The 13622-nt window shown below is 44.6% G+C and overlaps 1 protein-coding gene across 1 annotated transcript in view; it reads left to right on the forward strand.

Moving 5' to 3' along the window:
* LOC140715028 (interferon-induced protein with tetratricopeptide repeats 5-like) overlaps positions 1–12345 on the forward strand; it is a 28869-nt gene extending 16524 nt beyond the window's left edge. Inside the window, exons 6-9 of the mRNA XM_073026757.1 lie at positions 2–64; positions 2281–2322; positions 4279–4349; positions 10904–12345. Of these exons, the coding sequence (XP_072882858.1) occupies positions 2–64; positions 2281–2322; positions 4279–4349; positions 10904–12338 (1611 nt within the window). The 3' untranslated portion in view covers positions 12339–12345. The remainder of the gene's footprint in view (position 1; positions 65–2280; positions 2323–4278; positions 4350–10903) is intronic.
* Positions 12346–13622: the final 1277 nt, after the last annotated feature.

The following is a 13622-nucleotide window of genomic DNA, read 5'->3' on the forward strand; positions in this document are numbered from 1 at the left end:
GGTTGAAGTGATCTGTTACTGCACTTTCAGACAACTGGAAAAGACAACTGGTTTCCTTGGCTGCGTAAGTCTAGGGAAGACACTCTCCGGTCCCGCCCACCTCGTGAGATCGAGACGGCTTCTCCCACCCCAAACCCCAGTTTGTGAGGATGCTGTGTAATTTGCTACCCTGTTACAAATTAGTGTCATGAAATTATAGACAGTACACTGTACAGACATACAACCCTGCAAACACCCATTTCAGGGAGGTAGCACCACCACCCCCGCCCCCACAACCCCATATCCACCCCACCCCCGGTGCACCTCCTAGAGTGTATGCATACAGGATATTTGATTATGAAAGAACGCAACAATTTATTGTCCTGATGAAGGGTCTCGACCCAATATGTCGACTGTACTTCTTCCTATAGATGCTGCCTGGCCTGCTGAGTTCCACCAGCATTTTGTATGTGTTGCTTGAATTACCAGCAGCTGCAGATTTCCTCGTGTGTATTAGAAAACTAGTAGTTGTACTTAGCACAAAGAGAGACCAATCAGGATTCTCTCTCTCTCTCTCTCTCTCTCTCTCTCTCTCTCTCTCTCTCCTCTCTCTCTCTCTCTCTCTTCTCTCTCTCTCTCTCTCTCTCTCTCTCTCTCTCTCTCTCTCTCTCTCTCTCTCTCTCTCTCCCCCCCCCCTCTCCCTCCCCCTATTGCTCGCTCGGTCTCAAAAAAATCAATTTCCAAGATACACTGCATAATTTGCGGGCGTCAGGGAGCTGCTATCAATAGGCGGGAGACTCCCAGAACTTCCGGGAGAGGTGGGATGTCTGACTGTCTATGATTAACAGAATTATGTTTATGAATCTTAACTGAAGGGTTAGGAAAAAATAACAAAAAGAAAAGAGCCCATTCTAATGAAACAGTCAAATGTGCACAAGTTGGATCTCTTCTTGAACTTCTCTGCTGAGAACACGCGCTGGGCCTTAAGTCAGTCTGAAATCACCCTTCAAACGTCACTCGCAATCTGTCTCATACAAACGAGTCTATCACTGGATCGTACGTGATGACCGGATCTCCCCAGCATCTTCTCTCTCCATCTCCCACCGAAAACCAGCCCAAGACCTACCTTATTGTCCTTCACCAAGAAAACCTCCCACTAATTGGATGGCACACATTCCACAACATCACTTATCTTCATCAATAACCCAAACAGACTGAAAGCAGAACAAACAGCTCTTTCAGAACTGATAAATGAAATACCTACAGCAAAACAGCAAAGATTATGCTCTCCCCCCACCACAAAAGCTCTTGACCTCATTACCTTGAAAGAATTTGTCATCTCATCATTAGTAACACCATTCTCAAAGGAATTTTGTGATTTTAGAACATGGACAACTCGTGGGAATAACAGTAACGAGGAGAGATATTGATGCTTTAAGGATGAAGTGAGGCAGTGACAGGGGGGAGGTGAGAGTAACTGGGGAATGATAATGCCCGTGGTTCAGGGAGCTGATGAGCTTGCCATGGATTATGCAGAGCGTAAATATCAAGCATATGAGGAACACTCCGGTTGGAAAATCCAGGAATGGCTGATCCAGTCCACATGAAAATGCAGAATGAAGGCCTGAGCTCAACCCACCAGGAAAGTTTAGTTTTGAGGACAGTTGTGGGATCGAACTATTCCTCCAGAGAGATAAATCAGAGGAGGAGGAGGAGGAGGAGGAGAGGAGGTCATAAAGTGGCTGTAGTGGATCTAGCTGCTATGAAGACACAGTGGACATGCTTTCTGTGCCAGCAAATAGGGCACCTGGCAAGGGAATGCCCAAATAGACATAGATTGGTAAAGGTGATGGCACAGTATGTTACAGCTATGGCCTACCAGGGCAGCATAGTTAGATAATGTGTCCGACAAAACAATGAAAGATGTGAAAGTCACCCATCAAAACAGGCAGGAATGACAGCAGCGCCTTTTCTGTCTGACCAGATTATTAAGTTGATGAAGTCAGCATCCAGGTCAGATAAACAGCTGGTGGCTGCATCCATTGTTAATACTGGTCACCCACGGATGTACACAAGAGGTTTCTTTGTATACTAGCAATGTGATATGCCTGTGGACACAGGGTTATCAGTGAATAACTGATCCAGCTTTGCCAGTGGCTGGAGAGATGATTTACATTACGAGTGTGGAGGTGAATGAATGAGGGCAGAGAGAAGGGAGCCTCACTTACTTGAGATTGAGGGATCGCAGTGATGTGAGCACAGATAACTGGATCCGTTAAATTTAATGTGATCTGTTTCCAGACTTTCAGACAACTGGAAAAGGCAACTGGTTTCCTTGGCTGCGTAAGTCTAGGGAAGACACTCTCCGGTCCCGCCCAGCTCGTGAGATTGAGACGGCTTCTCCCACCCCAAACCCCAGTTTGTGAGGATGCTGTGTAATTTGCTACCCTGCTACAAATTAGTGTCATGAAATTATAGAGAATACACTGCATATGATTAAAGGAATTATGTTTATGAAATTTAACTGAAGGGTTAGGAAAGAATAACAAAAAGAAAAGAGCCCATTCTAATGACAGTCAAATGTGCACAAGTTGGAGTTCATCTTGAACTTCTCTGCTGAGAACACGCGCTGGGCCTTTGGTCAGTGTGAAAGCCCACACCACCCATCAAACGTTGCTCACAATCTGTCTCGAGGAAATGAGTCTCCCACTACTTTTTTGCATTTCCTCTCCCCCCACTACTTTCAAATCTCTTACTATCTTTCCTTTCAGTTAGTCCTGACAAAGGGTCTCGGCCCGAAACGTCGACAGTGCTTCTCCCTATAGATGCTGCCTGGCCTGCTGTGTTCCACCAGCATTTTGTGTGTGTTGTTTGAGTCTACCACTGGATCATATGCTATGCCCAGAACTCCCCAGCATCTTCTCTCTCCATCTCCCACCGAACACAAGCCCAAGACCTACCTTATTGTCCCTCACCAAGAAAACCTCCCACTAATTGGATGGCACACATTCCACAACATCACTTATCTTCATCAATAACCAAAACAGACTGAAAGCAGAACAAACTGCTCTTACAGAACTGATAAATGAAATACCTACATCATAACAGTATATGAGGGGTGATTGACAAGTTCGTGGCCTAAAGTAGAAGGAGTCAGTTTTAGAAAACCTAGGACTTTTATTTTTCAACATAGTCCCCTCCTACATTTACATATGTCTTGGAGCATACGGATCCCTTCTTGTAGAAGTCAGTGTCTTGGACCTCCAGAAGTGGTCCACAGCGGGGGGGGGGGGTGGGTGATTGATAAGTTCATGGCATAAGGTAGAGGGAGATGAGTTATTAGCTTCAAACTTTCTGCATATTCACTCAAAGGGTTGAACTGCACGTGCATGTAACGAGAGCTGTATAACTCATCTCCTTATTCGTAGCTGTGAACCAGAGCATTGCAGTCTCCCCCACCACAAAAATTCATGTCCTCATGACCTTGAAATAATTTCTCATCTTGTCATTAGTAATACCATCTTCAAAGGATTTTCCTGATGTCGAACCTCCAATCCGGCTGTAAGTAGTAGTGACATATCTCACTGGGGGATAGTCTCAACCCTCTGTTTCCCTGTTAGACTGAGTTTTAGGTTTAGGATATGTACCTTTAACAATTGAATTTGACTGTTGGTCTTCACATCCGAAACTGTATTGTGCGTTTAATTTGGAGTGCAGATCTGAACAATGGGTTCCTAAAAGCTGTGAATCCCAGTCCAGACAATGCTGATTAACATTCATTTCGACGTCTGCATGCGGATGTGAATCAGGAGGTGTGAAGTTTGTGTGTAGTTTCAATGAAAGCATTGACCATACATTGAAATTATGGAGTTGTCTTGTGACGTTTGACACATAAAATATCGAGCCCCACGTTGGGCGAGCAGAACTTTCCAGCGAAGGCATCTGTACATGATGCCTGCTGTACCTTGTTTTATCTGATAATAAACTGTTTTGTATCTACCGGTGATTGTCTCCGGTGATTTCATTCACACAACAACACCCCGGCGCTACATAGACCAGCCTATCTGGGGGACTCCTGACTCTTTGAGGCCTCCTTATCTCATCAACGACATCTTCAGTTTCAGACACTCCTTCTGATACTTCTCAGGCAGAACCACCTGGAAACGCTGAGGCCGGTCCGGAGGCGATGTGACCTGGTGTAGGATCTGGTTCCTCAACTCCAGTCTGGGCCATTCTCTCAGTAGTAGAGACACCGCAGACTGTTTCATCTTTTCTGTTTGGTCATGTCCCCTTTCGCAGTCGCTGACCAAACAGTACCAATACACGGGTCATCTCGCTGACCAGCTGCCACTTCCTGGGGCTCAATTCTGGCAACTGCTTTGTCTTCAGAGCAGTCAGGATGCAGTCAGCTTGTGGAATGGCACCATCAGAACCTCCCAAATGATCTACCACTCGATCCTGTCCTTGCCTTTCCTGCACCTTCCCGTGATGGAAAACTGGCACATGGCTTTCACTCCAATGGCAGGAAAGCGCTCCCACTCTCCGTCCCTGTCCAGCCCGTCATGCGCACATTAGGACAATGCTTCGACATTAGTGCTTCTGCTTCCCAGACGGTAGTTCAGACTGAAATCATAGGCAGACAACACCGACAACCACCGATGGCCTGTGGCATCCAATTTCATCAAGGTCAGGATATAAGTTAATGTGTTGCTGTCCGTTCTTACCTCGAATTTGGCACCATATAGATATTCACTTAACTTATGCACCACTGCCCATTTCAATGCCAGGAACTCCAACTTGTGCGTGGGATAGATTTTCTCTGAGGGAGACACACTCCAGCTGACGAATGCCACAGTTCTCATCCCTGTGCCCTGATCCTGATATAGAACACCACCTAAGCTCTCTCTGCTGGCATCTGTGAGCAATACATGCGGCATCCGGGGGTCTGCGAAAGCTCACACTGGCTCTTTTGTCAGCAGATCCTTCAGCAACTGAAAGGACTCTTCCTACTTCATATCCCATCTTACCAGAAAAGGCTCTGAAGTGCTAAGATAATCTCTACCATCCACTCCTTTCTTCTTCCCTTCCTTCCCCAATGGAGGGTCAATGCACAGAAGCTGATTTAAAGGGTGACTCACTTTAGAGCAGTCTATCACGAACCTCCGATAGTACCCACAGAACCCAAGGAACGAGTACATGGCACTCACAGTCTGCGGTCTTGGCCATGTGGTCACCGCCTCTATCTTTGACGGATCCGTAGCTACTCCATCCCATCCCCAACATAGAGTTGTCAGAGGTCTTGCAAAACTGGCACTTGTCTGGGGAAAGCTTTAACCCTTCAGCTTTCAGGCAGCCTAGCACCTTCAGTAGCCTCACTTCATGTTCCTCCAAGGTGAACCCAAACACTATGAGGTCATCCAGATACACCAATACCTCAAGCAATTTCATATTCCCCACTGTTTTCTCCATGACACACCAGAAATTACCAGTGGCTCCAGCTATGTCCTGGGGCATCTTTCAAAATGGAAGAATCCCAGTGGACATATAAATGCTGCCTTCGCTTTGTCAGCCTCACTCATGTTGATCTGGTAATACCCACTCCTCAAGTCCAGCACACTGAAACACCTCACACCATACAGACAGGCCTACTCGCCCTTGATTCTCGGGTCTGTATACCGGTTGTGGACTGTACGTCTGTTCAGAGTCCGATAGTCCACACACATCTGTACCTTCCCCTTCATTTTTCCTGGCCACCACTATTGGAGATGCGTAAGGGTTTCTGGTCACAGTGATGACCCCAGCTTCCTTCAACTTCTGCAGATGCAGCCAAACGTCCTTCACCTCTGCAGGAGCCGTTCGCCGTGACCTTTCTCAGAACGGGGTGTCCTCTGTCACCCGGATGATGTGGCGGGAGCTCTTGGAACAACCCACATCAAACTCGTCAGGAAAAAGACATCTTCCAGCTTCAACATTTTCTCTGTGAACCTCTGCTTACAACCTCCAGGTACCGGGGAATCCCCAAAGTTGAATGACTCGGCAGTCAACCTTCCTCTTTCCAGAAAGAGTTTCTCCCCGGCTTGTCTCATGACCCCAACCCTCATACTCCTCTTTGCCCTCGGGGTGGGCTTCACCCCTCAGAGCATTCTCAGCTTTCGATAGCAAGGACCCTCAGCCTGTGCACTGGGGCATTTGTTTGCCAGAGAGGTAAGGGTGATAGTAATTCTGAATTCTCACTCCTCTCTGGGGACTCATTAGACATTTCAAATCAGACCACTCCTTCCCCACGCTCCGCAGGAAGGGGAGCAACCTGTCTTTGAAGTCCCCGGCCCCAGCTACGGGAGACTCAGCTTGTGATTCGCCACGATCGCCTACACTCCCTTCATCCCAGAAAGTATGGACAGCACACGACCTCCCTACCCCGGGACCCCAAAAAGACCAGAGAGTACAACTGCCGTTATGTCAGTGCTACTCTGAACTCAAACAAAATCCTTGCCTGCAATTTTATCAAACCTCCGCTCAGTCCCTGTAGCATCCATAACCACGTATCATAATCACTTTACGGACTATAGTTTTACCCAGACTTAAACACACAACCCACCGGATCAATGCTCAGGTCAATTACAAAGCATCCAATGATCTCGAACCTGGATGCGTCCCGACATTGAATCACCCTGGTTTCCTTGGCTGCGTAAGTCTAGGGAAGACACTCTCAAGTCCCACCAACTCGTGAGATTGAGATGGCTCATTCCAGCAGAAACAACTGTTTGTGTGGATGCTGTGTAATTTGCCACCCTGTTACAAATTAGTACCACGAAATAACAGAAAGTACACTGCATACAATTAAAGGAATTATACTTATGAATCTTAACTTAACTCAACCGATTGCAGGGATGACGTACAGCGGATTGAAAAGATTAAGCATATAGACATTAAGAAAGAGAATGTGCTGGAGCTTTTGGAAAGTATCATGTTGGATAAGTCTCCAGGAGCGGACGAGATGTACCCCAGGCTAATATGGGACGCGAGGGAAGGGATTGCTGAGCCTTTGGTGATGATCTTTGCATTATCAATGGGGACGGGAGAGGTTCCAGACAATTGGAGTTGTGCAGTTGTTGTTCTCTTATTCAAGAAAGTGAGTAGAGATAGCCCAGGAATCTATAGACCAGTGAGACTTACTTCAGTGGTTGGTAAGTTGTTGGAAAAGATCCTGAGAGGCACGATTTATGAACATTTGGAGAGGTGTAATGAGGAATATGAGATGGTGAGTAATAGTCAGCATTGATTTGTCAAAGGCAGGTCGTGCCTTACATGACTGACTGAATATTTTGAGGATGTGACTAAACACATTGACGGAGGTAACGCAGTAGATATAGTGTATATGGATTTCAGCAAGGCATTTGATGAGGTACTCCATGGGAGGCTTATTGAGTAAGTAAGGAGGCATTGGATCTAAAGGGACCTTGCTTTGTGGATCTAGAATTGGCATGGTCACAGAAGGCAAAGTGTGGTCGTAGATGGGTCATATTCTGCATGGATGTCAGTCTCCATGTGGAGTGCCCCAGGGATCTGATCTGGGACTCCTTCTCTTAGTCTTTTTCATAAATGACCTGGATGAGGAATTGCAGGGTTGGGTTATTAAATTTGCAGATGACACAAAGGTTGTGGATATTGTGGAGGAGTGCCAGCATTTACAGCGGGACATCGATAGGATGCAAAACTGGGCGGAGAAGTGACAGATTGAGTTCAACCCAGATAAGTTTGATGTGGTTCATTTTGGTAGGTCAAATATGATGGTAGAATAAACTATTAAAGGTCAGACTCTTGGCAGTGTGGAGGATCAGTGGGATCTTGATGTCTCAGTCCATAGGGCACTCAAAGCTACTGCGCAGGTTGACTATGTGGTTAAGAAAGCATACGGTTTATTGGCCTTCATCAACAGTGGGATTGAGTTTAGGAGCCTTGAGGTAATGTTACAGCTGTATAGGACACTGGTCAGACCCCAGTTGGAGTACTGTGCTCAGTTCTGGTCACTTCACTGTAAGGAAGGACGTGGAAACTATAGAAAAGGTGCAGAGGAGATTTGGCTGGACTGGGAAGAATGCCTTATGAGAATAGGTTGAGTGAACTCTGCCTTTTCTTAATGGAGAGGTGAGGGTTGAGTGGTGACATTTTAGAGGGGTAGAAGATGATGGGAGGCATTGTTCATGTGAATAGTTAGAGGCTTTTCCTCAGGGCAGAAATGGCTAACATGAGAGGGCATTGTTTTTAGGAGTTGAGAGTAGGTACGGAGGAGATGTCAGGGGTAAATTTTTTACACAGACAGTGGTAAGTGATGGCTGATGGCAACGGTGATGGAGGCAGATACGATAGGGTCTTATAAGAGGCTCCTGGATAGGTACAATGAGCTCAGCAAAATAGATGGCTATGGGTAACCCTAGGTAGTTTTCAGGTAAGGACATGTTTGGTACAGCATTGTGGACCAAAGGGCCTGTATTGTGCTGTAGGTTTTCTATGTTTCTATGTTAAAGTGTTAGTAACAATAACAAAAAGAAAAGGGCCCATTCTAATTAAACAGGCAAATGTGCACAAGGTGCAGCTCATCCTGAACTTCTCTGTCACTCACACGCTGGGCCTTCGGTCAGCATGAAATCACACACCACCTTCCGAGCGTCGCTCACAATCCATCTCGAATGAGCTGGTCTACCACTGGATCGTACGCTATGACCAGTTCTCCCCAGCGTTTTCCCTCTCCACCTCCCACCGACCACAAGCCCAAGACCTACCTTATTGTCCCTCAACAAGAAAACCTCCCACTAATTGGATGGCACACATTCCACAACATCACTTATCTTCATCAATAACCCAAACAGACTGAAAGCAGAACAAACTGCTCTTACAGAACTGATAAATGAAATACCTACAGTAAAGATGTCAACCAGGGCACTACAATTGTGACCAGAATTGCAGATTGCTGATAATTAGAAAAAGGGAAAATTATAATTAATTGAAAACAAATGGTCAGAACAACCCATTACACTGGCATTTTGCTGACACATAGATTATTTCTATGGCTAAGCAATTCTGAAGCAGAAAACGCTTTTAATTGCCTCAGTGTTATCAATAGACTTTGAATTTGAGTTTCTGGTGATAATTAGGAAGTAATGGATAGTATAAAGGGTTGTCAGGTCGAACATCAGACGCAACAACGGAGACTCAGCAGCAGAAGAACCGCACAAACTGAGAAAGAGCACAAATTGCTTTCCATCCAAGGAACATCATGAGGTAAAGGACGTTTCCTTGCAGTTTATCTTTATTTACAGATTATTATAGAGGAGGTGGTTTATGAAAATTAGTGGATCACAGTGCAATAACTTTGAAAAACCCAGAGTGGACACACAGGCTAACACGGTAGTTGAATGACGAGACTGTAGGGTGATCCCTACAATACTCTGCTGGGGTGGAAACAGTGCAGGGAACTGCAGTGCTTTACTGTTATTTTTGTTATTAACATGTAATAAAAATGCTGTAACCACAAGATTTGCATCTGATTCCTGACTTCTGAAGAGCCTACTGTTCTGTCTGATCTCCAAATCCAAGAGCAAGTTCAAGGGATCATAAATAATCCTTACTCACGGCAGGAGAGGCAAGAGGAGTAGGCGAGTAGGAGTCTGATCAAGTCGGTTTATCTGCACTTGTCTTCCTCAAACAGGGGTCTTCGGTGGAATACGACTGAGAACAATGACATTATTTGAAAAACTTAGCAGTCAGCGTAATCACTTTACCATGGATTGATTTCCACGGTAATTTGTAAGGAATGTGGACATTCTCTCTGTGACTGTGTGCGTTTCCTCTGGGTTCTTGATTGTCATTCTACATTACAAAGATGTACGGGTTAGGGTTAGTGAGTATTTGGTGTCAGAAACGTCCTGTCACACTTGCTGACTGTCCTGCACAATTCTTTTTGATCTGATATGAAGCCAAAGGATGCATTTCACTGTATGTTTTGATGTACATGTCACAAAGAAAGTTCATCTTTGATCGTCAAAGTTTTTAGAAGTAGGAGTTGACTCAACTCTGCAATACACTACAGCCGTGTAGATTTGAGCATGTTGGAGCCTATGGGCTGCATTCAATACTGAGGTAATACAACAGAGGAACATGCTACTCTAAACTGTCATAATTTCCAGCCCCTAGCGGCTTTCTGGACAGAATGGAGGAGCTGCATCCATGGTGTAGCAAATTCTTCTCCTTTGGGAGGAAGCAGGAAGCAGAGTTGATCTCAGAGTAGGGTTAAAGGTCAGCACAACATGTTCTATGTTCTATGATGGTCTATGTTCTTTCAGAAATGTGCTGCATGATCAGGGGACGTTGCTCATGCAATTGTTCTGTGAACTGGTCTGGCAACTCGTAAATTGCCAGACTTCAGTGGGCTTCACAAAACAGCTTTATCTCACTAATGTTATTGAAGTTCTCAATCTTCTAGACATTGAGTCTGAGTACTGGTGGCTGTCTGGGGAAAAGCACCACTTCTCTGTACCGAGATCTGGAGCTATGTTCAGGCTGCTGGCAAAAAAACAAAAGTCTGCAATAGTGGGAGAGCTCGACGTCTGGTAATAAAACCAAGTCCACCATCAGTGTAACAAAGCAACAGATCAGCTGCCTTGGCTGTTCAGGAGACACATTTCCATCTTCATCACATGAATCAATTCTTCATATTGGGTTACTGATCTGAAACATTCACCTTCCTCAGGTGCAGACTGTCAGGCTGACCATTTCCAGGTTTTCAATGCCATAATTATAAAAAAAAATCATTAAAAGACAGCTTTCATGCAGTTAGTAAATCTGTGTTTTATGGGATTGCAGGTCAGACCTGCATCAAGTGATCTGAGATGTAATTCATGATTATGTTTTTTCTCTCTTACAGCAACACACCGGGAGATTTATTGAAAGTGAAGCTCGATCAGCTGCAGTGTCACTTCACATGGAGGCCACAGAAAGAAACTATTGACTTGGATGGTGTGATGTTCAGATTGCAAAATTCTCTGACATCGGGTGTAAAATATCAAGCTGCATCGTACAACCATCTTGCTTTTGTAAACTGTCTGAAGGGTCATTTTGAAGAAGCCATTGAAAACTTAAAGGAAGCTGAAAAGATTCTGAGGGAGATCCACAAAGATGAATTTGAAAGAAGAAGCATCATCACCTATGGAAACTTTGCCTGGGTGCATTACCACATGGGACAACTGACCGAGGCCCAGTCCTATCTCGACAAGCTGGAGATGATCTGTAAACCGCTCAGTGATGGCCCTCGCTATACAGCAATGATACCCGAGGTGTACGGGGAGAAGGGATGGTCATTGTTGGGTTCTGCTGCTGAATACTATGAGGAGGCAAAGGAATGCTTTGCAAAGTCTCTGGAGCAAGATCCTGACAACACTGAGTGGATAATGGGATATGCAACTGTACTTTGTCGTCTGGAATCACTTTCTGGAACCCCAGAGAGTCGAGATCAGAGTCAGTCAGTGAAGCATTTCCGACGAGTACTGGATCTTGATCCAGATGATACTGTGGCCATGGTGCTGTTGGGTGTAAAACTGCAGAGGCTAAGGCAAAATGAGGAAGCAAATGAATTAGTTGAACAAGCATTGCAGAAAACATCTGATCTTCCATATGTGCTTCGCTATGCTGCAATGTATTATAGAAAAAGGGGATCTGTGGAGAAAGCAATCAAGCTCTTGAAAAAAGCATTAGAAGTAACTCCACACTCTTGTTTCATACACCACCAACTTGGATTGTGCTACAGAAGTAAGTTGGATTACTGTCGTAGCAGATATCGTCGCAATCCTGTATTTCATCAGAAAGCTGAGTTGCTCAATCTGTGCAAGTATCACTTTGAAAAGTCTTTTGAGCACCGTCGAAGGTCAGCTATTCAACCACAGCTGGACTTTGCACAGATCTGCATTACAAGTGGGGAATATTCCAGAGCAGAGGAGATTTACCATAGATTGGTGGAGTTAGTGGACATTCGTCCAGAGAATATGCAGAGCATATGTCTGGAAGCTGGGTTATTTGAACTGTACCAGAAGAAATCTGAAACAAATGCTGTTTGCCTCTTACTGAAAGGAGTGAAAATTGAATATAACTCAAGAGAACGAGAAAACTGTCAAATGAATTTGGAAAAGTGGGCAGATAGGAAACTTAGAATAAATGCACATGATAGCAAGGCTCTTGGTATTAAAGCAATTCTGTATCAGCTGAATGGGATCAAGGATAAAGCGACTGAATACTTTGAGAAGGCCTTGAAGTTTGATCCTGGCAATGAGGAATATGTGAGTGCTCTTTCTCAATTACACATCTGAGCACCACTGGGATGTTTCAAAGATACATTTCCATCTGATCTGAGGATAGGTTTGGTGTGGTGTTGCATTTCCAGTTATATCCTCTTAGCACCTTCTCTTACTCATTAGTGTTCGATTTGCAAAAATGGTCCCTTTTTAACTGGATCAAACTATTCTGTTTCTTTTAAATATATGAATTCCCCAAGTACCCTGAACAAACTGAATTTAATTGTGCTTCTTTGGAATCTGAAAAATGGGATTTGGGATACTGCAGCAAGTGGAGTTAAACAAGAAATCAAAAATTTTTTTACATTGTTTGTTTCAAATTTTAATATTAGAACGTATTTTATTTTTCAAATATATCGAGTTTGGTTTTATCTTAAGGATCTTTGTAAAATATCCCGTAAGGAGGTGTTTTGTAATTAAAGCTTCAAAGCAGAAGTTGGTCTTGTCTTGACAAAATCAAACGAAAATGAGCAACAAATCCTTAACAGCATGATTCCAACCTGTTGAGTGTGGTGTTGGAGTGGCTTGGAAGGGGAATGACTGGGAAGTGAAAGTGGAGGGGCTTTGGGGATCACTAATGAAATTTCAAAATGATAATGTTTTTAAAAACAAAATATGATCAGAGTTATCATTCATAATAATTACCAACCAAGACAATGTATCTGCAAAATTCCAAACAAGCTTGAGTGTGCATGAATGAGCAGGCGCATCAACGTCAGCGAGTTGGACCTGCGGGAAGAACTTTAAACGAAGACAGATTTACAGAGCGGGTGTCTGAGTAGAGGGAACTAGAGTAGGAGGACTTTGGCTCAACAGGGCTTCCGCGATAACTGTTGCAGAAAAGAGAAAAGAGAGCATATGACCACCAGCTCGGGATCAATCATCTTAAATTTCAAAGAGGGAAGGTGTCGTCGCCAATTAACTGGACACTTGTTCCTCAGTCGCCACGGTAGCATAGTGGTTAGCACAGCTGGGGCCTCGGAGTTCAGAGTTTCATTCTGATGCCGTGTATAAGCAGTTTTTCCATTCCTCCTCGTGAATACGTGAGTTTCCTCCGGATGCTCTGCTTTTCTTCCCACATTTCAAAGTCAAACCTGTTAGCAGGCTGATTTGTCATTGTAAACTGTCCTGATATCACGCTAGGGTTGTATAGGTGTGTTATTGGGTGGTGAGTCTCATTGGACCAGTAGGGGCAGTTCCATGCGGTATGTCTAAATAAAATATAATTATACTTCATTTACTTGTGCACAAGGAGAAGAGTGTGTCTCCTGTCACCACACTGTTCTGAAGTCTGAACAG

The sequence above is a fragment of the Hemitrygon akajei genome, chromosome 23 (genome assembly GCF_048418815.1).
Source record: "Hemitrygon akajei chromosome 23, sHemAka1.3, whole genome shotgun sequence".
NCBI lineage: Eukaryota > Metazoa > Chordata > Chondrichthyes > Myliobatiformes > Dasyatidae > Hemitrygon > Hemitrygon akajei.